At 43.3% G+C, this 25,631-nt stretch overlaps 1 protein-coding gene across 13 annotated transcripts in view; it reads left to right on the top strand.

Moving 5' to 3' along the window:
• Window positions 1-25,631, top strand: part of NRG1 (neuregulin 1) — a 456,659-nt gene that overhangs the window by 420,784 nt on the left and 10,244 nt on the right. For 4 of the 13 annotated variants that reach the window (XM_060237089.1, XM_060237087.1, XM_060237083.1 and 1 more), the window contains 4 exons: window positions 424-491; window positions 6,373-6,396; window positions 14,018-14,120; window positions 23,853-23,979. In XM_060237089.1, the coding sequence (XP_060093072.1) occupies window positions 424-491; window positions 6,373-6,396; window positions 14,018-14,120; window positions 23,853-23,979 (322 nt within the window). Of the gene's footprint in view, window positions 1-423; window positions 492-985; window positions 1,045-6,372; window positions 6,397-10,264; window positions 10,341-14,017; window positions 14,121-23,852; window positions 23,980-25,631 lie in introns of those variants that run through there. The other 9 variants (XM_060237088.1, XM_060237084.1, XM_060237079.1 and 6 more) reach the window with 5 other exon arrangements.

Raw genomic sequence — 25,631 nt, 5'->3', positions numbered from 1 at the left:
TATTAACTTGTAAAGTAAGCTCAGATGACTTGACATAAAAAGAGGTGAATCATATTTCGATTGTGCAGTGTAAATTACTGCAAAAATCAAGGTTATGAATTTGTTTTCTGGCTCTTATAACAAAGAGAAAATGTGCCTTGGTAGTTGGACTGTGAATAATTAACTAAATATTCATGAGCCAGTCTATTCTAACTGCATGGGTTTTTCTTTAATGATACTGATTTTCTGTAATAAAATTTCATTTCATATCTATGCAAGTAGAATATCTCTGGGAAATGGCTTTATTTTTTGTCTACTTTCATTCATTTTTTTTTCCTTTCCCAGAGGTCTTATAGAGGAGATTCATGTTCCATAGAAAAGAGCAATCTCTCTTTTTACCAGTTCTGCTATTTTGCTGTTGCTGATCACGTTTTTGCCCTTTAGGTGTGTGAGTGGATTCTCTGGAGCAAGATGTACTGAAGTTCTGCCCATGAAAAGCCAAAACCCAGGAAGTATGTTTTAAAATAATCTGAAGTCTGCTTTCTCCCTCAGCTGCAGCAATCAAAATGAATATTACTTGGTGCTTTCACCAATCAGTTTGAACTGGACTCTTTTCACTGCAACTTGGATTTGTGCTGTATGCTTGAATCTGTATTATATACTCCTCCCATCCTTTTATCCCCCTTAAAAACTGCAAGTTCTCTTGTATAGTTGTCATCCAAAAAAATTGCCCAAAAAGTATCAGAAGATTAATATTGTCGCTTTGGACTACTGCACTTTTCATATTTCCTAAGGTGCATTTCCAACTTCCTCAGTCCTGGCATTTGTAAAATCAACATCTTTCTCAACTCCTTGAACATAGTTGGCAATGTAAAACTGAGATTCAGTTCCTGAAGGTGAATTCACCAAGTCCAGGCCGCTCACACTAAAGGAGCCTCTTTCTTAGCGTGTATTCACCTCTTCTCTTTTTCTCTGTTTTCTCCACCTTTTTGTTTTTTGCTCTCAGGTGCCCAAATGAATTTACTGGTGATCGCTGTCAAAACTACGTAATGGCCAGCTTCTACAGTACGTCCACTTCTTTCTGTCTCTGCCTGAATAGGCGCATGCTCAGTTGGGGCTGTTTTCTTGCTTCTGCATCTATCCCTTGGATTTTTATCTGTAACTAAATATATTATGTAGATCGCTGCTGCCTGTTTGCATGGGAATAATAACACGAGCAGTTTCAAGCTCTTCGCATGGTCAGAGGGCAAGCTTAGGAAGGTTCTAATGTTCATTCCAGTTCCACAAATATATGTTCGCACCAGTTCCACAAACTTTCTGAACCATGCAGTCACCTGAATTAGATTTGAAAGGTGGCCATCTTTTACTGACCATATCTAATTAAGGTCTTTGGAAAACAACACATGATGAAAGCAACCATCTCAGTTTTAGAGGAATGATACAATTTAGCTCAAACACAAAGTGTTCTTTGCTTGCTTCAGAATCAAGAATTTATGCAATTGGTAAAATTGAGCCGTGACATGGATGACCCAGGCTAGCTGAATCTCATCAGATTTTGGAAGCTAAGCAGGGTCAGGTCTGGTTAGTACTTGGATAGGAGACTGCCAAGGAAGTGTAGGGTTACTATGCCAAGGCAGGCAATGGCAAACCCACCTCTGTCTTGTTCCTTGAAAACTCTATTCAGCTGCAACTAAGTGGCAACTTACACACACACAATTGTCCCTTTAGGCCGCTTCCCCTTGTCATCTTAGCATTAAAAAAACGTGGCTAGGAACTAAAAAACTACTTTAAGTGTATCAAAGGGCTTTAGCAATGTCCAGGGAGAATTTTGACCTTTTTTTTTTTCTTTGAACATTAGACACCCCCACACACGCCACTGCCATAAAAGCAACTTTCCTTTAAACAGCCCTTCAGTTTCAAAAGGAGTCTACCATATGGTATGAAAGGCTGCTGGTTGAGAAGGCATAATATCAAAGCCTCCTTGGCTTAGATTATTAGTAATATCATTATTGATCATTAGTAAATTATCTGTAATATTTTATTGCTGATAAAAAGAAGACTTGAATGTTATGGGTCTGTGTGTGTCCATCCGTTTAGGTGCACAAGCCACTCAGATATATATTATGTATTTGTGTTGCCCGCCTTTCTCATTAAGACTTGAGACTATTACAAAACAGGACAGTTGAATAGCATAAAACAGCCAGTAAACAATGCTACAGAACTAGGATTACAAATTTAGAAAACAATGCAAACAACAAATATGCATAAGATATGACATACCATGAACAATGCAGAGAATGGATTACAAAAGTAAAAGACAACAAGAGAATGGCTATAATAAACTGACTACAGTCCTATCTAGTCCCTTTATTAAAGTGCCCTTCTGAACCATTCCATTAGACTACAACCCTTATAAAAATGCTCTCCTGAACTTTTCTGTTTTATAGATTATGGGAACTCAGCAGAGTTTTTCCATATTTCCTTGCTTAATTGATAATTTGATGAGTAGGGTATATGGCATTTCTTGATGGGTGCCTTCATTAGCCGTGAAAGATTTCAGCTACTTCATGCTAGCTCATTTTAATGGCCATTAGTATGTAATAGTCATCGGACAGTTGGGAGCCCTAATAGACATCTCAGTCATCTCCCACATCTATGAACTACAAATGTACATATATAATTTATAGTAACCATCCAAACAGTTGCCCCCATAACTCCCCAGTTATTTTTTCAAGTTGGGGGAGGGAAAGGAGCTAGGCTCTACCATGCCTAAATGTTCTGATTTTTCTGGTTTTGCTTTTTTTTTTAATCAAGATTTCTTAGGTGGCCAACATTTCATACCATTTAAATAGGCAGTGGTCTAGTTATTTGAAAGTCGGGTATACTGCAGCTTATACATACTGTGCCACAGGTATAGAGCATCTAATCTTATATACCTTCATAACCAGCGTCTGGACCAAATTGTCTCTGTTTTAAAGAATGAAAATTAAGTAAACAGGGAACTGACAGAACTTCAGTGATCTATAGTGACTTCCATTTCCCATATAAACCAGCATAGAAATTTTTGCAGTGTAGAATCGACAATATTTTCTGCTGTATTAAAGGATCCCATAGCAAAATCCTGTTCCCTATAAAATGTTCAGTTCTCAACAATCTATGTTTGTTTTTCCTTTTTAACGTTGCCTTGCCATGAAATACTTCATTGTATTTTCAGAGTCCTACCTATGTATATAAACAGAAATCAAACATGGATCTAAAATAGAGATTAGTATTTCTTGTGTTGTCTTTTCTGCCATAATGAACCAGCTGGGCAGACTGAGTATGGTTCTGGGAAAATATAAAATGAACATGTTTGAAGCAATGGATGAAGGGTTCCAGCATGGGTACAAGCCAGATCCCTGCTTCCTCTGCCAGATAACTAAGTTACCAACATCTCAAGTTCCTAAATCGGAATTAGTGAAAAGACGGTTGCTTCACAGACAGAATAGAAAATGTTACTTTCTGATGTCTTAAAAATTACATTCCACACTGCAATGAAAGTTACATTTTATTATATTATCCCAGACATGTCAACCCACTAAACACTAGCCCAGTCATTGCTAGGTTTAATTGCAACTGGCTTCTTTCATTATTGCAGTCAGTATTAAAGGAAAAGGAAAGGAAAGGTCCCCTGTGCAAGCACCGGTCGTTTTCAACTCTAAGTCACATCTAAAATGAAAACTCCAGGAGCAATTTATTTGCATGGAGGGTTGTGCTTTGGCTTAGTGTAGTCCATTACCATCACCCAAAGCCAGTCAGTTCATTCAGCCATGTGAGTCAAGAGTGGTGACATGATCATGTCAATCTCTTCATGCACAGATGACTGGCCAATAGGGATGGATTGTCTGACTCCTGTGTTCATTAATGTTCTCTTACTAAAATATGCCATATAATGAAACATAAAAGAACAGGAGTAAGCTGAATCAGAGTACATATACAACAGGAATGATTTAGAAAGTGCCTCAGTATGAAGCCTTCTTCAATCGAAGGAAGGTTGCCGTGAATATCAAATATCAATCTTAGTGGTATGCATATTATTCTGGAGTTAGAATGAGTGATGCATGTTTCCCTTGCATGTTTTTGTTAAGGGTTACCCACCAGAATAGATTTATATTTAAGCCTCCAGCTGAATTGTTTCAAATAGAAGTTATCTAAAGTGAATGACTTTTGCTGGAATTAAATTACTTATAGACTGCTGTTCACCTTACCAGCAAACTGGCATAAATGCAGTAATATATATGCATGTGCATGTGATTAGCTCTGTGAAGACTTAACCAAGCTTTCTATGCAACTAATATGCACTGTTAGTAGTGTTCATGTAAGCATGTAATACTGGCTCATTAGGGGACAAAATATGTTGATGGATTCTGGTTTGTTTAACCCTTAAAATGTTACTGATTGTAATGGGAAGGGATTGCACACTTCACTCTCATAATGTTTGGACATGTGGGAAGCTGAGGTATATAGACCTTTTTACTCTAACTTTTAACACCCATATAAACCAATAATATCAGTAAAATGAATGCTGGTCTGCTTTAAATAGAGAAGCACTTTTTAAAAATAATAATTAAAAAAGGGAATGACAGAGCGGAGACGAGTAACTTCCTCACAGAGGTAAAACATATAAGTAGGGTAAGACAAATAAAAGATAAAATTTAGTGTAGGCAGATGTGATTGCATTGACAACAGCTGTATAATTGATAGAGTGTGTGCACATGTATATTTACAAACACACATTCCAAACCATATTTCAGGTTGCACAGGCATAATTCCACATAATCTGTACAGACTGACATCACTAGTAGTGTTCCCTGGCTGTGGAAACTGGTGTCATTTCATTCCACAAAAGGTGGATTGGCATCATTGATTAGTTCCAGAAATATCATCAGACCATGAAGATATTGGATTTATATCCCACCCTATACTCTGAATCTCAGAGTGGTCACAATCTCCTTTACCTTCTCCCCACCACCAACAACAGACACCCTGTGAGGTAGGTGGGGCTGAGAGCTTTACAGCAGCTGCCCTTTCAAGGACAACTACAAGAGCTATGGCTGACCCAAGGCCATTCCAACAACTGCAAGTGGAGGACTAGGGAATCAAACCCAGTTCTCCCAGATAAGAGTCCATGCACTTAATCACTACACCAAACTGAGAATGCTGTGCCAGCATTCCCAGAATGCCCATTTCTAAACAGACCCATTCCTGGCCCTAGGTACCATCTGCTGATGTATGAGGTCAGTTCTCTTCTGCCTTCCAGTAAATAATGGAAAGTACAGAAAGGCAGGAAAATGAGTGGTATCACCTGTGAATTTAAGTAGCATCACAGTGTTATGAAACATGATGATACTATAGTATGCTGGATTGAGGAACAATTCTTAAACAAAAAATTCCTATCCCTTGACAAGCAGCTTTCCATATTCCTGTTTTCTGGCCTCCATCAGAGATGACAATTAATCTATGATACTTCCTTTCCAATCTGTATGCTTCCAAATGAGATAAGAAAGGAGAGGGTTGTGTATCTGTGGTAGACCACATAGTTTGTAGAAGGTCCTGGTTCAGTCAGTTAAAAATTCTTGGGCAGCAGGTGTTGGGAAAGTTATTTTTCTACCTGAGGCCCAAGAAAGGCACTACCAGTCAGAATAGACAACACTGAGCTAGATGGACCAATAGTCTGCCTCTATACAAGGCAATTGCATTTGATCAAGAAATCCCCTCAGTTGTTGGCTGAGTAGACTAGAGAGTTATCTGAAAAGCACAGAGGAGATGATAATGTCACTTCAGTCACATCCACTGTAAAACACTGAACTTTGTTCTGGCCTACTTGGGAACTTTAAAAAAGCTCACTCAAGTGATGATTTCTATACTGTAATTTTGTTCTGCATGTAATGGCCTACACAAAGGCAGTTTACTATGGCCCAAAAACACAAGAGGAAAAGTGCTGTCTTGCTGGAATCAGTATTTTTCAGGTCCATTCATTGTTATCTCAGAAGAGATGAACAATTTAGTATATTGATTTTTTTAATCTGTATCTTGAAGATATTGGCAAGCAGTTTCAATAAACAACCTATCACCATGATATGTCAGCAATATCTTTAAGGGTTAACATGTTGCCTCATTCAACATGCTCCCCTAGACAAAGCAAAGTTTCCTGAATGGTTCATAGAGCCGACCAAAGCTTACATGAGCTCTGCCATGTTAACCCCATGCCATTTGTCCTGTCTCAGTGTGCAGATTCCAAAGAAGTATAATATACGTGTAATTCGTGTTGTTGTTTTGAGTACAGTGTATTGCTCTTTTCTGAAACTATTTTCCTTTTTCTTTCTTTTTTATGTCAACTTTCTGCATTGGCAGAGCATCTTGGGATTGAATTTATGGGTATGAATCAATCATTCCTTTTAACTTGCAGATTTTAGACCCTGAGAGATTAAAAGCCTTTTTATTTTCCCCTCTTCTTCAATTCCTAACCAACTTCCTTATGCTTTAGAAGGGATCATACAGCTATAACAGTCTTCATTAGTTTCCTATCTGCTGTTAACTCAGCATTCTTAAGCATACATAAATTGCTAGGGATTGTGTTTGAGGCTGTTCCAAAATACTAGATATTAACTTGTTAGATTGCTTGGCACATTTTTAAAAAAACTGCTTTTGCTACAGTCTAGTGTCGTTGCTGGATTTTGGAAGTACCTACCTAATTTACATTAATCATGTTGGCTGATAGGCTATACTTTTTTCATTTTCAGAGAGAGAGTCTTTCTACAGAAGAGTAGGATTACATGTAATAGGTAATAGGGAATTGAGTAACTTGATCCTTGAGCAGTTCTGCCATCACGAATTTGACTGAAATGAATGTTTTAGCAGAGTGGGTTTCAAAATTGCAGTCTTCACTGACACCAGGTGAGGCACCAGGAAAGTGAGGCAGGACCATGGAAAGGACCAAGAAAAACACATCCGAGCTTCTTGTAGCACAGACCAAAGGCCTAATCGGATGAGGATTTTAATGTACCTGGCCCTGTTACTTGCCCTAGTCGAGCCTATTCCTATCCAAGAGGCACTTTATAGGACATATTCAGCTCTTTAGTTCCCTGTTTTAGCCACAGCTTAGTGATGGTGCATAGACAGAATCAAAAGAAAAACAGAGAGGGGAAAGAAACCTAACGCAAAAACTGGAACCAAGAACCTAAAGATTAATATACAATATGGGCCAAAAATTAAAAGCAGGATTTAAATTAAAAACATAACCAAAAATACATGTATTTATTACAAAAAGTTAAAAGCGTTTAGGGCCCCATCATTAGCCTCCTTGCTTAATAAAATCATACAACAACAATGGGAAACCACCTGACATTCCAGAGGCTCCAGCTCAGGATCTCTGATGCTAATAACACAGAGACTTGCTATTCTCTGCACTAGTTAGGACTGATTCTCAAATTATGCATGTTCAGGTACTTGGTGTGTCTGAACAGCAACCACAACTGCAGAGGCTGAAACACTGTGACTTAGATCTCTCTTGCAATCATGTCTGTGTTCTGGGTGTTCAAAAGTGCAGGTGATTCTTGCGTGTGCAGTGCCTCAGTAACATGTAACTTTGGAATCACACCTTTGGATCTCATAGCCATACAGAGTATATGAGCAACTCAGTTTACAAGCAGCATGTGTAACCAAATATTTGTTTACTTCCAGATTTATAAATAACTTCCCTTTAAGGGACTGTAAAGCAAGCTTATAATTTTGTAAATAAAATAATAAACTGACCTTTCTATCTTGGGTGTAGAATACCAGATCTATGCTGATTCTTTCACTGTGACCAAGTTAACATGGCACACCTTCCTCCTCCAAGACAATTTCATGCAGATCTGTATAATCCTCTTGCTTTGTACAACCAATATGTCATTCAGATATCCTTCAAGCTTTCCTGCATAGGAGAGTTTCCAGTTTAGCATATGTTGCTCAGAGACCTCTGATTCTAAAGTCCCCAAAGCCCCCCTTTTTCAGTTAAAGGCACCGTGACTATTCAATATTGCTCCAATAAAATGTTGTCATTCAAAACCATTTTGGCATATTATCTTGGATGAATCCATTTGATTTGACATAGCTAGTCCTTGAAATTTGAGTTCCAAAGTCACCTTAATCATTTGACTGTCTGGCTATAAACTTAGCAGGCACATCTAGGACACCACAGTAGTGGAGGAAACAGCAACCAGATAGGCTGCAAGCCTCCTGCCAACACAGAACCAGGGTCACTTCAGAGCATAATGGCCAAGGGTACCAAGAGAGCTGAGAAGGCACAAGAGAGAGGACTGAGATGCAGGACTGATAGGAGGAAATTTCAAAGGTTTTCACAGCTGCTGTACTGCCAGACCTCTATGGCACCAGTATCATTGAGACAATAGCAGATAGGAGAGCTTGTGACAAGCTTGACTTTAAAGCCCTTCTTGTCAGTGCTGACAGCCAATAAATGGCTAAGGCTGTGTAGGATTTTCACACTCACAATACATTTGAACTGAAAAGTGAACTTTCAAAGAATACAAAATGCTTCTCCCAAAAAAATCTTTAGCACTCACTTGTTGCCCTTTTGGTGTCATTTTTAGGGCTTTTTTGAACTTCACTGTGGGATTCCATCCAATCACATACAACATCAACAATGTGATGGTACCATGGAGCCAATCAGATTTGGTTACTTAGTGATATCACTGAAGGAGTCTCATTGCCCACAGTGGGAAGGGGGTGTACGTTCTCATTTAACTAGGCAACTGAATTTATTTGTTTGTTTACTTAATTTATACCTCATTTTTCTCTCCAGTGGGGACCTAAAGTGGTTTAGAACATTTTCCCCTCCTCCATTCTATCCTTACAACAACCCTGTCTGGTAAATTAGGCTGAAAGTCTGTGATTGGCCCAAAGTCAGCCAGCAAGCTTCCATGGCAGTGTGGGGATTCAAACCTGGGTCTTCCAGTTAATGCTTCCTGTCTTGCATTAGCACACTGTCAGCTTCTTTGTGCAGCGACTCATTTCAGGAAGACTGTAGTTAAGACTCAGTTGCTGCAGAATATGGAGAGGAATGAAGTGAATTAATGCAATGCTTGGGGGACAACATTTGCATCCCGAAACTCATCCAGATATGGAAGTTGTCCATCTGTGCGACAACATTTGCAGTAGGGTGCATTTTTGGATATACAGCCATATTCTGCTACAGGAAATCAATAATGTGACCGGATCCAAGCAGGAGGGAAAAAGAGCTGAGTTGCCCTGGCACGGATGACATGTTTCATCCTTCATTTGCATCCTTGGGCAAAAGGAATGTAAAAATAATAGAAAGCAGGACTTTTTGCAGAGACTTTTTGTGCTGATGAAAAACTCCCACTTTTTCAGCTAAGCAATACCGGCTGTGTCATTAAAAAAATAAGGTGAAAAGATGAGCCGGTCCATTGAGGAATCTGAAACTGAAGAAGAAGACTGCCATGGGCAGAATGCAGGGAAGAGCTTCAGTTACACAGCCCATTATACTGATTCTTGGCTAGTTAGTAACAATAAGTAGTTCATTGGCAGATTTACAATACATTTCATGTCATGTTTGAAAACTGCACATAGTGAGAGACTGACACAAATAAGGCAGGAACTTACTAAAACAGCAGCAGATAGTTTTGATGCCACAGTTTCCTTTGTTTTTCTGCAGTGAAAGCTGAGCTGCATGGTTAGTTGGCCACAGGGTTACCAGCCGAAATGGTATCTTCCGTGACAATGCCTACTTCTTCCTACACTAGCATGTAGGAATGCTTACAACATGATAATGCTGCCTCATGTGTTGAATCTTCCTAAATTATTATTGGAGGGAGGGAAAGGACTCCTCAGAGATTATGCCATTTTTGATGGCATATCTGTGGCTGGCATTGTGTTTATTTATTTATTAATCTACCACTTTCCTCCCCAAATGGGGACCAAAATCAGCCTGCGTCATTCCTCTCTCCTCCATTTTATCCTCACAACAAGTCTATGAGGTAGGTTAGGCTGAAAGTGTGTGACTGACCCAAGGTCACCCAGCAAGCTTCCAAAGCAGAGTAAGGATTTGAATCTGGTTGTCCCCAATCCTAGTTCAAGTACTATACCACACTGGCTCCCTTTCTCTCTCTTGTTTAACCCATTCTGAGTTTATTGTGGGCAAGAAGGGAGGACATTATTTTTGCAAGTTGATGACTGATAACCCTTTCTGAACTTTACTAATTCCTCTTTACTGGATTGCATTTAGCATGACTTTCTATCTCTTACCGAATTGTGACGTTGTAATATTTCAGCTGCTTGGCTTACCCAATCAGTGCTTTCAGGTGAGCATAGGCTAGGGGTTATGCTGTATGTGAAATCCCTTCAAATTCTGCTTCAATCTTATTTTCAAGCATTTTTCTTCACTCTTTCCCAGTTATCAAGCATGCTGTGCCAGGCTTATAGTTGACTTCTCAACTTTTAACCTTCGTTCCTCTTCAGCTTCCCTTTCTCTTCCCTTCTTGCCATATTTGTGTTTGTTTCCTTCTTTTGGCTTCCCATTCTTGGTTTTTCAATGGTATAATCAGTTTGCCATTCCAGGTTGTTGTTGTTTTTCCCTCACAAAACTGACCCTTCCTTCCCTCTGTTTAATAATCCAATCTATTAATTTTCGTCTGAATATGCTCGGAAAACTTGTTAATACATGGTTTTTAAAAAAAAAAAATGGGCTTGGCTTGTAGAAAGCCTTTTTTCAAACAATACAATGCATTGTTTCATAGATAAATGGTTTTAAGCTTTGGTCTCTATTCATTCTGCATTTCAAGCTGTTCTTTTAGAGTATAGAGCTGAAGGCCAAACAAGGCTTTTACATGCATTCGAGTCATATGACTCAAATTGTGGTTTTTAAACAGGAAAATCTACATTTGGGGGGACAATCAGAGTTATGGTATGGAAAGGGTATTGTTACCTTTCTCCAGCTGTCATTTTTCACTCATCTAACCAGCTGTTCCAGCTGCCCACCCCTTCAGGATCTAAGGATAGTTCATACCTTTTCTCAAGGCAGGGCAGCCATTGGTGAGGAATGATTTGGAGCAGAGAAAAAATGGTGGGAGGGAAGCAATAAGCACCTCTTGCCACCCTGCTTCTCCAGTCTCTGACACCCCGGGCTTTTTCGTAGCAGGAATTCCTTTGCATATTAGGCCACACACCCATGACATAGCCAATCCTCCAAGAGCTTACAGGGCCTACTGTAAGCTCCAGGAAGATTGGCTACATCAGGGATATGTGGCCTAATATGCAAAGGAGTTCCTGCTACAAAAAAAGGCCCTGCTGGCACCCATACAGAAGGGTCAGGGGAGTAAACGTTAAATGCATCTGTGCATAATGTCTACTTTTGCCCTTAAAAATTATGCGCATGATTTTCATGCAGCTTTTCAGTTCAGCTTTCCTACTCTGCAGCAGGAGGTGTAACTGTAGTCTTTGAAAGACAGCATAGCTGTGAGTCCTAAATGCAAAGCTGGAGTCCAGTGGCACCTTTAAGACCAACAAAGTTTTATTCAGAATGTAAGCTTTCATGTGCATGCCCAGTACATCCTGTTGCATTTAATTCATTTCAGCTGACTTAAAGGCTCACTGCTAATATTTCTTAACCCATCTCTGAAAGGACAGGAGAATTTAAAGGCTGATACCTCATGTTTTTCTCAAGCGACATGTTACATTTTCTGTAAGGACATCCTCCGCTTGTTTAGAAAGATGCATTCTGTCGTTTTGGCACTTTCAAGGTGCACGTGGTCCCAGTTTGAATTGGGTCTGCAGCGCATGGCAACTGAAACTTCCCTACACATCCACATCATTTTCCTGACTAGAAACTGCCCCAGGGAGTTTGTTCCATTTGCTCCATTGGGGAAACATAACATGGAGTCCATCAGTACATGTGGAGTCTTCAGTGGTGCTCACCAGAGCCCTTTCAGATCAAGAAAATAGCACAGGGTCTGAGAAGGTCTAAACTGCCTCTCCCTGTGCGCTGCAGTCACAATACAAATTATGTCCCTGTGCATTTCCAAAGTACAGAACTCCAGAACACATCTTTCAAGCTGTCCCAGGGACATTCCCAGAGAGAATGTTAACATAGAGTTAGACCCTTAGAGGTTAAGTTCTCCTGCCTCATGTAAATTATAAATCCAACAGAATTAAAGTGGTTTTACTGGAAACTTGACTCTTCCATGGAATGTTTTTGCAATTGTTTTTAATGTATAACACATATTGAATGCCTCATGGGAAAGTCGTAAGACTCTGAGCATAATAAGGGGCGGGGTGGGGGAAGTCCAAACATTCAATTCTGTGTTTGGGCCTTTTTTTGCTCAAACACCTGAGAGAACTGGGCAGAAATGGTCACCTGGAAGGATGTATAAGAAACACGTAGTTGGCAAAAACAAACTCTCTCCCTCAAAATGCTTTTGCTAAGGGTTATGTGGATGCCAGGTCTCCTGTTCCAGGAAAATGCCTCAAAAGGGAAGCAGAACTTCTTCCAGAAACTGTCAGCACTGTGTGACAGTTCCTTCCTCCCAAACTCTGTGTATCGATAACATGCCCCGGCATATCAGCACACATTGCCAATCACAAGTCATTGCCCAGAATGATGTCATTGGAGTAGATGCTGGGTCAATGTCTAAGCAAATATTGACACTCCAAGGAACAATGGTGAGCACAGTGGTAAGGAATTTGGGACCAAACAGAAGCTACTGTCAGAATTTGACACTGAAGGAACAGAATAAGCCAAAACCAATCCCAGCAGATCTTGTCTTATCTACAAACATAGAAAGACCACCATTATCAGGAAACTGCCAAACACAATCTCTCTCCAAGTGCAGAAGTAACAGGTTTTTAAATCCTGCCCTATCAATGGCAGCCTAATTTCCAAGAAAGTTGGGAGGTGATTTTTTTTCTCCCTTGAAAATTTTAACCTTTATATATTTATAAAAACATCTCTTTGTTGCTTCCTCTCACCTTGGTAAGTCCAAATTTTCCACCTGCTTTGTGTGACAGTTGCCCAACTTTATGTTAAAATTTAAATATCTTTTTTTGAACCACTAAAGACAAAAAAAAAATCAGTATGAGGTTTTGGCTTGTACTGGCTGCTTGAGCCTAGTGGTTTGGTTAGTATCAAGATGATTCGAAATGTAACATTTCCCTGGTACAGCACACAGAGATGATGCTTTGCCAAGTGTGACAGACAATGGAATGTAATATTCTTCCAACCCAAACATTGCTTGCTCTAAGAATTAATTTGTAATGATAAAATATCTGTAAGTGAGGTCACAGCTGTGGAACAGATTTTCCTCAGGCAACTTCTTTTTTTCTTTTTTTTTTTGCAACGATTATGGAATATGAGTAATCTTGTTTTGTCTATGGTACAATGCATTGTTGCCCCATTGTGGTTGCTGAGTTGGGGTGGAGGGAGGGAGGGTTATGATCAACTGTAGCTTTTACTGATGGCACTATTGCAAGCCAAGCTCAAAGTACGATTATAAAAATGTCTTATGTAAAGAGCACTGTGATCCAGGGCAGGTTTGGAAAAGCCATTGTGTATGTAAAATTACAAAGTGGGAAAGGAGGAGGGGAAGGTTAAAGACTTTTTTAAAAAAATGATTGAGATGTTATCTTTATCCCACCTGGTTTTACAAGATGGCAGGGGACTATTTCTAAATTCATCTTTGTTACATCAATTCACTGTATTTTTTTTTAAATCTTTAGCGATCTTTTAAATGAGCTTATGTTAGAATTCTAAACTCCCACTACAAGATAAGGAAATTATGTTTGTTTTAAACCTTACATTCATCTCTCACTGGTGTTGCATTCAGATTTTAATTTCTGAATGTATTATTTTGTGTGGGAACTTAGTCTTTTATTTCTCTCTGTGAAACTTTGGGGTGAAGGGGATGTAACATGACATTTGGTTGTTCTTTGCTTTGCTATCTGTTATGCACATGTAACCCTTTCTGTCCTTTTTGTCACTTTCTAGAAGCTGAGGAACTCTACCAGAAAAGGGTGTTGACCATAACTGGCATCTGCATTGCTCTCCTTGTGGTTGGCATCATGTGTGTGGTGGCCTACTGCAAAACCAAGTAAACTTTCCTTTTCCTTTCTGTTACTGTGGTTATCACTGTGGGGCTGAAGACTGTCTCCAAATAAAATTTAATAAATACTTTTGCACAAAATTAAGCAGCCAAACAGGGGTCGTATTGTAGGGGGAAAGGTGCAGGAGCTCAGTAGCATATCTCATTTGCATAGGCCCAGGATCTGTGTGCAGACCCTGGCTGGAGGTTCAGGAGCTGTGCTCCTGTGAGCTTCTGCTGAATTCAAGCCCTGCAGCCAAACATCTACAGTGCCATCCTAAGCAGTTATGTTCTTCTAAGTCTATTGAAGCCATGGCCTTAGAAGAGCATAATTTTGCGTAGGATGGCAGTACTTACCTGTACCTGCACAGTGCAGGTGAACTTTTTCATATAATTAAACAATGTTTTCTGTAGGAGATGATAACCTTCCATGCTTCTTGTCTGTAACCCATTCAGACCATTGCAAAGGTGTACCAATTGAAGGACTTCAAAATTAGAATTAATACATTTTCAAATTTCTGACCATGTCCCATAACATACCAAACCATGTCTTAATTGAACTTAGTGGACTTAGAAGGGCATAACTTTGTTTAGAAGGGCACTGTTAGAGAGCAGTCCTAAGTAGGTGTACTCAGAATCCCACTCCAGTATATTAAGTGGTGCTTAGACTCAGGAAAGTGTTGCTAGGATTGCACTGAAATTGTAGTTGAGCGTGAAACTGCAAGAAATGTTTCCAGAGATCCAGCAGACTAACAAGTGAACTCCAAGAGGTGACTGACAGTCTCAGCCAGTGCTTCCCCAGCTTCTCATAACCCTGTTAATTGGCAGCATTTACTATATAAGGTTATGGGTGCTTTATAAACCGAGTTATAAATAAACATGGGTGCTTGGTTGTAATCATGACTGTATATTACTGCAGTCAGATTTCAAGCTTCCACTGGCAATTGTAGTAGTTTAATGTTCACTTTCATTACATTAAAGATCGAAAAGTTTATTACCTCAGTCCTTCACACAAAAATTGTTCATGTTTATGGATTGGAATCAAGAGCTAGATATTGCATTACGCACCTGATCAATAATTAGTCCACTTGTTCTTCTTTATATCCTGAGTTGCCCCACTCACAATGAGTACTTTTCTTCCTCTCTGCACACAACATTCAACTGCTTAAATACCCCCCCCCCCCGGGCTGTATGCAGACAGGGCAACAGGTCTACCAGCTAGCAGACATTTCCAGGAAGCATTGTTTTTACTGTTTTGTGCAAATGAGACATAGTAGCAGGGATGCAGCCACAACATTTGGACTAAGCATGTGATTGGCCGACCCCTTACACATTTGTGGATGAAATGTTAATCACGGCAATGCTGAATTTTAACAAAAACAAAGATCCTAGGCTGCAGCAAAATTGATAAGTATAAGTGTATTGTGCTGGCTGCATTGTTGCATAGCAAGGGCTAACATCAAGCACGTGCTTTCCCTGCAGCTGCCTCCTTTAACTCTGCTGGAAATGCAGTTGATGCAGCATCTCTTTTTATTCATCCTTGAGTGAACGTGTCAAGGGCTAGTGAGTGACTCAGCATATTACATACTGAAGAACTTGGAGCAGGCAATCACTGCCGCATCTTTCTGAACACTAAGTTCTTGTCATGGAACCATAAAGGTTAGGGTTATTTCCCCCCTCTTATTTCCCATGTTGTCTATTTTAAAGACAGCTTGTTTTTCTCCTGCAGTTCTGCAGCAAAGTTATACATAGCAGATCTCACTGTTGTAGAGTCAGCATAGTTCCACACAGGGCCGTAGCCAGGATTTCAAGTTTAGTGGGGACCGCAGCAGGATTCTTTGTTTGGCGGGCCAGGGAGCCACCCGGTTTGGTGGCCCTGGCAGGGATCTGGACACTGTAAGCTGTCTTGAGTTCCAAAAGCTAACCCCCCCTTCACCCAGGCAGTCACAGCAGCTCCGCTCCTGGGAACAGAGGAAACACCCCCCTGCCCCTTTCTTATCTGCTCCTCTCCTTTCTACTCTACCCTCTAATGCCTGCCAGGCCAGGTAAGGCCCTGCCAGCTTAGCACTGAGCACCGGGGAGTGGAGAGATCACCCCCTTCCCCAGACCTTCCCCCAGGTGCTGCAGCTACATGGTCCGTGCTTGAGGAGGGCATCTGCTAAGCCAGAGGGTGGGTCTACACTAGCATGCCCCAGGCACACACAAAGAAGACAAAAGCCAGGTTGTCTCTCGTGGGTGCATAAGTTGAGACACTTGCCTGGTGAGGACAGCCTGGCATTCCCTAACTACCCACCCACAGACCTGGCTCCATGGATCACCTAGGCTAGCCTCTTCCTCCCCCCCCCCCCCTGGGCTTCTCTCCAGGAGCAAACCCAGGGCAGAGAGGAGAGGACCTCTTGGCTGCTGCGGAAGTTGGGCAGTGGCGCAAAGTGCGAGAAAGTGGCAGCTGTACATGGAGGGTGCAGGTGTTTTCCAGGTGCTTCCCAGAGGGTAAGAGTAGAAGGGCTGGGGCCACTTAGGCCCCACCGTCGTTACAGGCCTGGTTTCACACCTATACAGTTACCACCCACCTGCAAATAAGTAAACAGGACAGCCAGGTTTGTTCAGAGTCTTCAGACAACAATTGATGACAACAATTTCTGAATTAATCCTTTTTCTCCTCATAGTCTTTGCTTAGATTAGAAAGACCCAGCTGGCAGGAACAGAGTTTTCAGTTCTCCTTTGCCAGGAAATTACTTTCCTTTGGGCCTTTAGTAGCCAAGGGAGGTGATGTGCACTGTAAGCCTCAGGAGCGCAGTCAGGTTTGGGTGGCATCCCTCAACCCTATGATTCAGTGATGTCATTTGGTTTCGGATGATGCTATGCCTTGCGAAAGAGGTGGGGATACGAGTGGAAGATCATTTTCACTTTTGGGTGCCAAACACAAAACAATCCAAAACATTTTTTTAAAAAAAAAGATGTAGAGAGTTTATTATTGTAAAGGCTACAAAATATTGCTTCTGATCTTCTTCGTGGTCTCTGTGCAGTCACACACATGGGTTTTCCTATCAGGACGAACCCTACCTCGGAGATTTTAAATAGCTAGCCTAGGCGTTATTTTTGGCGCGCACTCCCTCCCGCTCTGGGGAGCAGGCATCCACTGCGCATGCCTGTAGCGCGAGGGAGGCGCCCAACCCACTCAGTTTCTTTCCAACCGCCGCCCGGGATAGTCCTACCTCGTTGCGCTCCTCACTTACCTCAGATATCTAGCCTTCGTTTTCCTCAAGTTTCCTCTTCTTTCATCCTTCGCTATTTCTTCATATTCTTATCTTCAAAAAAAAAAAAAAAAAAAAGATTTAGATAAATATCTTCCCCGCTTTTTCCTCAGACCTCCCTTCCCCCACCCCCCCCCCCCCCCCCCGGGCGTATGGAAGGAAGGGACAGTAAAATAACTTTCAAAAGGTGCTCGCGCTGTAGGGCGAAAATCCCTACATCGGACGGGCATTCGCTTTGCTTGTTCTGTTTGGGAGAATCCCATAAAGTGGACGCCTGTGCGCACTGCCTTCAATTTTGCAAACAGGCGCGAAAAAACAGAGCCGCTAGACTCAGAAGCCACTTAATGGAGTCTGTGCTCCAGCCTGATATGTCGCAATCTTCGTCAGCAAGTAAGTCGCCTCCCCTACTGACTCCCCAAGGGGACGGCGCAAGGTCGGCAGCTTCAGTGGCCATTGCTCCCAGCAAGCATAAGTCCGGCGATGCCGCGAAAGCCGGCGACGGCGCGAGAACGTCAGAACAAACGGCCGCGGCGACTAAACCAAAGGGCGGGAAGCACACTAAGAAACATAAGCATTCCGACCCGAAGGGCCAGAAGGATTCGAGAAAACCGTCCGATCCGAAGGCTCCGCGGAAACCGACAGACCCGAAGGACCCGAAGATTCCGAAGGACTCGAGAAAATCCTCCGAACAACAGAATGAGCCTGAGACGCAATGCGAGCCTTCCACTCCCGGATCCGACACCCAGGAAGTGACCACCCCGGCTACGGAGTCGCCGCACCAGCAGACGGAAGAAGTTATTCCCATTCCGTCCCGATCCCCTTCCCCGCATGGATCCATGCTAGACCCTGCGCTGGAGCCGATTCGAGACCCGCAACAGTGGACTCGACACCACATCAATCCTAGATCGTTCCGCGATATGTCGAATCCCATCCAGCACAAACATGATGCTTACAGGTACTTCGATGCGCATCGGTTCCCAGCCAGGTCTCCCAGCATGGAGAGATATAGGTACCATCATGCGCGTTTCCCGGAGAGATCCCCTAGTAGAGGAAGGGACCGCCATCGCTACAACCCGAGATCTCGGTCCCCATCCATGTCCCCGAGGCGACGCCATTATGCTTCAAGGTCTCCTTCCATCGAATCCCATGCATGCTGCGGATACCATCATTCTCGGTACCGAACCGATTATCACATGAACCCATCCAAGGAAGCGACTCCTGTCCAACGGAGCAAGCAACCACCGAGACAGCCGTCTCCGACTCCTTCCACTTCGACTTCTAAACCTAGGGGTGCGATTCCAGTGGAACCCAAAAGCACGACTCCAACCAGACCGGACCTACCTGAACCCGAACCTGACTCTGATGCTGAATCCGAAGCTCAATCATCGGATTCGATACAGTCCATGTCCCCTGGGTCCCCTGCTTCAGATATCGCCAAGCCCGCGGATTTGTCACCTTCCGAAGGGGCAAAGACATACCTGGACTTGATTGCCAATATGGCCTCTGCACTTAACGTAACTCTGACTTCGGATGCACCCAAGGTGACAGACGTGGTACACGACCTGGTGCACTCAGATTTACCTGCTGGTTCCTTTCTGCCGATGCTGCCGGTACACCTAGAAGCCATCAAAGAAGCTTGGGACAACCCAGCCTCCATTCCCCCGACTTCAAAACGAATCGAATCCCTTTATAGGATCCAAGCACCGGATTCGAAATTTTTATTTAGCCATCCAGCACCGAATTCTCTGATAGTGCATTCATCTTCTAAAACCAAACAGACCCGCCACCCGGTACCCCCTGAGAAGGAAGGCAGGAAGTTAGATACTCTTGGAAGGAAAATGTATTCAATCTCGACGGCAACTGCCAAGATCAACAATTACCTAGCATACTTCGCCGCGTATTCCCACAATATCTCCTCCCAACTGAATACGCTAGTCTCTGCCCTGCCTGAGCCCTCCCAGAAACAAGCCTGCAAGCTACTTCAGGAGCTCAACAGGATTTCAAAGCAACAGATAAACACCATCCGTCACTCTGTGGGGTGCACTTCCAAGGCGATGGCCGCCTCCATTGCCCTAAGGCGACATGCTTGGCTTCGATCCTCTTCGTTGCAGCCTGATCTAAAATTCAAGATAGAAGACCTTCCCTTCGATGGCCAAGGTCTCTTTAATGCCACAACGGACGATATACTGTCCACCGTGGATGACAGCCGCAAACGAGCGAAAAGATTGGGGGTAGCCCAACAGCAACAACAACAACAGAGCTATAAGCCCAGATCATGGAAACCAACCCCCTTCAAACGTTCCAGATCCCCTCGACAATCTGAATACTGGAAACGTAAAGCTCCTCCTCCAAAGCAATCCTTTAACCAGAGACAGCAGAGACCACAACCACCTAAAAAGGCTGCATCTTCATCGAAGCAGTCTCTTTGACTTTCTACCTCTACCACTTCAGCACGTCTCCAGGCTTCTTCCATTTCTCGACAATTGGCAACAAATAACCACAGACAAATGGGTTCTGAACATTATTTTGAAGGGCTACTCCATAGAGTTCCAAGCACCACCAAAAAGACATCATTTTGTTTCCACTCCCCCATCACCTTCCCTTCAGGAAGAAATAGACACCTTAACAGCCAAAGCGGCTATAGAGCCTGTCCCAGTCCAGTATCATCGGACAGGTTTTTATTCCAGGTACTTTCTAGTCCCGAAAAGGGATGGGGGACAGCGCCCGATTCTGGATCTAAGAGCCCTAAACAAATTCATCCGCCACAGAAAATTCAGAATGATCACCTTACAATCGATTCTGCCATTAATCCCCAGAAACTCCTGGATGGCACTGGTAGATTTACAGGACGCATACTTCCACCTGACAATACACCAATGCCACAGGAAGTTTCTGCGTTTCGCCGTTGGCAACAACCACTACCAGTTCCGAGCTCTGCCCTTCGGACTTTCCACGGCACCACGGACATTCACAAAATGTATGGCGGTTATTGCAGCGTACCTCAGGCAACGCGGCGTTGCAACCTACCCATACATAGACGATTGGCTCCTTGTGGGAGCTTCAAGGACACAGTTGATGAAGGACATTTCCATCACACTTGCGCTCCTAGCAAACCTGGGCCTCCAGGTCAATCATCAAAAGTCACACCTTACCCCAACTCAAGACATTCAGTTTATTGGGGCTCGTTTGTGCACCACGGACCACAAGGCGTATCTTCCTGTGGACAGGATATCCTCCATTCAGACGCTGGCCACACAAATAATGCAACAACCCAAACAAGCGGCCTTCAACATTCAGCGCATGTTAGGACTTATGGCAGCCACAACGGCAGTTCTGACACACGCAAGACTACGCATGCGAACCCTACAAATCTGGTTCGTCCGCGCGTTTCGACCCCAACACCAATCTCAAGGAACGGTCCTCACTGTTCCGAGCCACATCCTCCCTTCGCTCGAATGGTGGACAGTTCGAGCTCACCTGCTTGCGGGAATGCCCTTTTTACGGCCAAGTCCATCAGCAGTGGTTACAACAGACGCCTCGAGATGGGGCTGGGGAGCTCATCTCGACGTACTCACGGTCCAGGGGCAATGGACACCGTACGAACAGTCGCTCCACATCAATTGCTTAGAGCTTCTAGCTGTTCACAGAGCGTTAAAATCGTTCCTTCCATCTCTTCAAGGCCTACACGTACAGATCGCCTCAGACAATGTGGCGACGGTTTTTTATATAAACAGGCAAGGAGGGACAGCATCCACCCGCCTTTGCAAAAGAGCAATGCACCTGTGGCATTGGAGTATTGCCCATCAGATTCACCTCACTGCGGTACATCTTCCTGGCATACAGAATGTTCAAGCGGACAGACTGAGCAGATATTCCATCAACGACCACGAGTGGTCACTCCACCGGTCATACCTTCTGCCAGTATTCCGGAAATTCGGAACTCCGTCAATAGATGCGTTTGCTGCACCAGACAATGCACAGTGTGCGATCTTTTTTATGAGAGGTCCGCCCTCACAACAGTCTGCAGGGGATGCCTTCATACAGACGTGGACCGGTCCACTACACTTCCTCTTCCCTCCCTTTCCGTTAATAACACGGTGCATACAGAAAATTCAACTGGACAACACAGATTGCATTCTCGTGACGCCATGGTGGCCACGTCAGCCATGGTTCACAACCCTTCTCCTCCTGTCAGAAAGCACTTACCATCACTTCCCTCTGGCACACAACCTCCTGTCCCAACAGAACGGCAGGGTTCTGCACCACGACCCGAACAGACTTCGCCTGACGGCCTGGAGGATATGTTCTCAGACTTTCCTGAAGGAGTAAGACACGTTCTCCTTAATGCAAGGAAACCGTCAACAAGGAAGTCATATTCCATGAAATGGAAAAGGTTTTCCATCTACGCTACCAAGCATAATTTCAGACCCTCCTCGGCTTCCATGCCTCAAATCTTAGCATATACACTGCATTTGTCAGAAAAGGGCCTTACGTACTCCTCTCTGAAGGTGCACCTGGCAGCAATCTCAGCTTTTCACCCGCATGTACAGGGTCGAACTGTCTTCTCACACCCTGCTGCGAAATCCTTCTTAAAGGGAATCTTACATTTGCACCCACCACTACGGCAAATGTATCCTAGCTGGAGTTTGTCACTAGTGCTTAGCCAACTAGTAAAACCACCTTTTGAACCTATGGCTACGATACCACTTCACCTCCTCTCATGGAAAACGGCTCTTTTAGTTGCACTCACCTCTGCTAAAAGAGCAAGTGATCTCTGCGCGTTCAGAGCGGACTCGCCTTACACCATGTTTCACCATGATAAGGTGGTGTTACGGCCAGATCCCGCTTTCTTACCGAAGGTGGTCTCCGCATTCCATCTGCATAGAACCACTACCTTACCTGCCTTTTTCCAACGGCCTACGGATAAGGGCCAAGAAGCTCTACACTGTCTAGACGTGAGAAGAGCACTCGCCTACTATATAGATCGAACTGCATCGTTCCGCACAGACTCCAGACTTTTCGTGGCCTACGGCCGCCGTCATAAGGGAAAAAAGATATCTACGCAGAGACTATCAAAGTGGTTGGTTGCTGCTATAGAGCTGTGCTACAAGCTCGCGAAGCAACCAGTTCCATCTGCCATAAGAGCTCATTCTACAAGAGCTTTGTCAACGTCATCTGCCCTTGCCAGGGGTGTATCCATGGAGGACATTTGCGCTGCTGCCGCTTGGTCTTCCTCCTCGACCTTCGCCACGCACTACGCTTTGGACGTTCGTGCTAGGCGGGATGCATCCTTTGGACAGGCAGTTCTTCGCTCCATCTTTGACTAAGAAGCTGGTCCGGGCTTGGTGAGTAGTTACTTACCTTATAGCCTATAATGTGCTGCCTATGTTGCACTAACCTTTGCACTATTTTTTCCTCCAACTCTAGTGCCAGCACCCACCGCCTTGCAGATCAGCTTATCAGTCACCCATGTGTGGGACTGCACAGAGACCACGAAGAAGATAAACAGGTTACTCACCTGTAATTGATGATCTTCGAGTGGTCATCTGTGCAGTCACACACGCCCGCCCAGCCGTCCCCGCTGCTGGCTACTTGTCTTATATATCCGCGCTCCTATTATGTCAGCGGCGGGGAAAGAAACTGAGTGGGTTGGGCGCCTCCCTCGCGCTACAGGCATGCGCAGTGGATGCCTGCTCCCCAGAGCGGGAGGGAGTGCGCGCCAAAAATAACGCCTAGGCTAGCTATTTAAAATCTCCGAGGTAGGGTTCGTCCTGATAGGAAAACCCATGTGTGTGACTGCACAGATGACCACTCGAAGATCATCAATTACAGGTGAGTAACCTGTTTTTTCTCACTTCTGCCTTAAAGGCTCTGAAGGAAGGTTTCACAGGCATGGCCTTTGCCATTACAGTGCAGCAGGGATGGGAGGGGGACACTTGACTTCCTAAATAGCACAGCTCTTCTATACAGAGACCTCCTGATGAGAACAGAAGAGTCAGCACTGCCCAATGTGTACAGCATCCACATATTGCTATTTTAGCTAAAAAAAAAAAACAACCAGAAACAAGAATGATTGCAAAAGATTGCCAAATCATACATGCATTTGAAGTCTTCTTTGTCTCAGTTGTGGGGATTAGTTCTTTAAAAGAGCAGGATATTAATTTAAGGATGCTAAAAGTGCAACTGTTTGAATTTTGAGTCCTTTGTTCTCCCCCCCCCCCTTTGATTTCAAAAGAACAGTTCTTGAAAGTAATCCGTTTTTGGATAGTAGTCAGTTTTGCAAAGCAGGGCATCTCTTTTCATTTTACATTCTTCTCCCGAGCCTTACAGAATTGAACAAAATCTTGCGCTGTGCATGTCCCACGGGCTCCTGTTGTGTGTCTGATGGATTTATGTCTGTAGTGGGAATGTGCTGGTCAGCGGAAGTTATGGAGGGAAACTGTTTTGTTCATTTGGCTATTAAAGCTGTTCCATATTTCAAATTCAGGAAGCAGCGGAAAAAGTTGCACGACCGCCTTCGACAGGGCCTTCGGTCAGAAAGGAATCATCGGGTCAATATGGCAAACGGGCCTCACCATCCTCACCCACCACCAGAAAACGTTCAGCTGGTCAATGTAAGTGTGGCTTTAAAAGCAGGGTTTGTGGTATCTCATCAGTTCTTTCCCACTGTTTCCTCCAGAGGCATTTGCTGTGCGGTCCTAAGTGGAGCTTTGCACTCCTCTGAGGCCATTTCAGTCAATGGACTTAGAAGGGTGTAACTCTGCTTAGGACTGCACTGTTAATCGCCTAACGGTTAAAGACATATAGGTGGATTATCCCATAGCATTCACTCAGGCAAAGCGATTGGAAAAATATATTCTAATTTATTGTCACTCTGAACAATTTGAGCACTCAGCTTTTCTGTTCCTGAGTGAGTCTCTGAAACTAAAAAGTTAGAATCCTAGTTGGCTGGTTTTTCCCTTATCTGAAAACAAGGAAGTGAAAATTTTCCAGCATGGTAATGTGAGGAAACGTGTCCGTGCAGATTGTCTACAAAAACAATACCATATTTACTTATGTGTTGTTTATAACGTTTATACCCTGTGCTTCTGCTTACAAAGCACTGGGGATGGATTACAGGCAGTGAGTATGTGTGTAAGTAGCTTTGTGTTGAAAACAAAAATAAAAAGTTAAACTATATAATAAATAATAAAACAATTAAGAACAAATAAATGAATAACTTCAACAATAGGTGTCTGATGATGGGAGCATCGACTCTCAGAAGCTCATAACCCCAAAAATCTTGCTGGTCTCCAAGGTGCTTGAGTCCACTTGAGTCCAGCTGATTACTAATAGGAAACAGCAGACGCAAAGAAAACCTGAATAAATAAAATTAATGGGATAAAAGCAAAAAAAAAGGGGGGGGAGACCAACAATCACTTTAGAGAAATAATGTAGCTCCCAATTTGGAGCCAGTTTCATGTAATAGTTAAGAGCATGGACTCTAATCTGGGAGAACCGGAATTGATTCCCCACTCTGCCACATGCTGCTGCTAGTGTGACCTTGAGTCAGTCACAGTTCTCTCAGAGCTGTTCTCGCAAGAGCAGTCTTCTGAGAGCTCTCTCAGCCCCACCTACCTCACCAAGCATCTGTTGTGGGGAGAAGAAGGAAAAGGAGATTGTAAACCACTCTGAGTGAAGGGTGAGGTATACATCCAACCTCCTCCTCCTCCTCCTCTTCTTCTTCTCCCCCCCCCCCACACAAAAACAATCCAAAAAAGAATTGTCTTGACTAATCTGAAATTGCCATTAATGAGAGCCAATCATCTCAGAAGTCAGTAGTATAGAGAGCCACTGAGTGGTGCAAAAGCATTAACAGAGATACACTCTACATGTCTGTTGCCCCATCCAGGTTGGGTTACCAAGGTGACCAAGGCTGTTTCCTCCACCACAACCAAGACAGAAACTGGATTAAAAATTATCTCTAAGTAATCCATTTCACCCAGAAACCCCTGTCACCTCTCTCTCAAGTACGTTACCAAGGAAGGACATATTTGATACTGAGCATAAATAAAGTTCCGAGGCTCCAGGGCTGATTATTTTTCCTTCAAGGCAAATGTAACTTCTTTGCCTTAAGGAGTTATTTATAATGCTGGTCCAGCATTAGCAGTAAGTCCTTCCATGGGAGCTTTTAGGAGCCACAAAGGACATAGACAGAATACAAGTAGTGGTGTATATAGATCCCCAAGGATTCTGCCCATATACTCAGGCAGAACAAGCCAAAAAG

Source organism: Heteronotia binoei, chromosome 4, assembly GCF_032191835.1.
Source record: "Heteronotia binoei isolate CCM8104 ecotype False Entrance Well chromosome 4, APGP_CSIRO_Hbin_v1, whole genome shotgun sequence".
NCBI lineage: Eukaryota > Metazoa > Chordata > Lepidosauria > Squamata > Gekkonidae > Heteronotia > Heteronotia binoei.
This window is presented reverse-complemented; position numbering and strand designations above follow the sequence as displayed.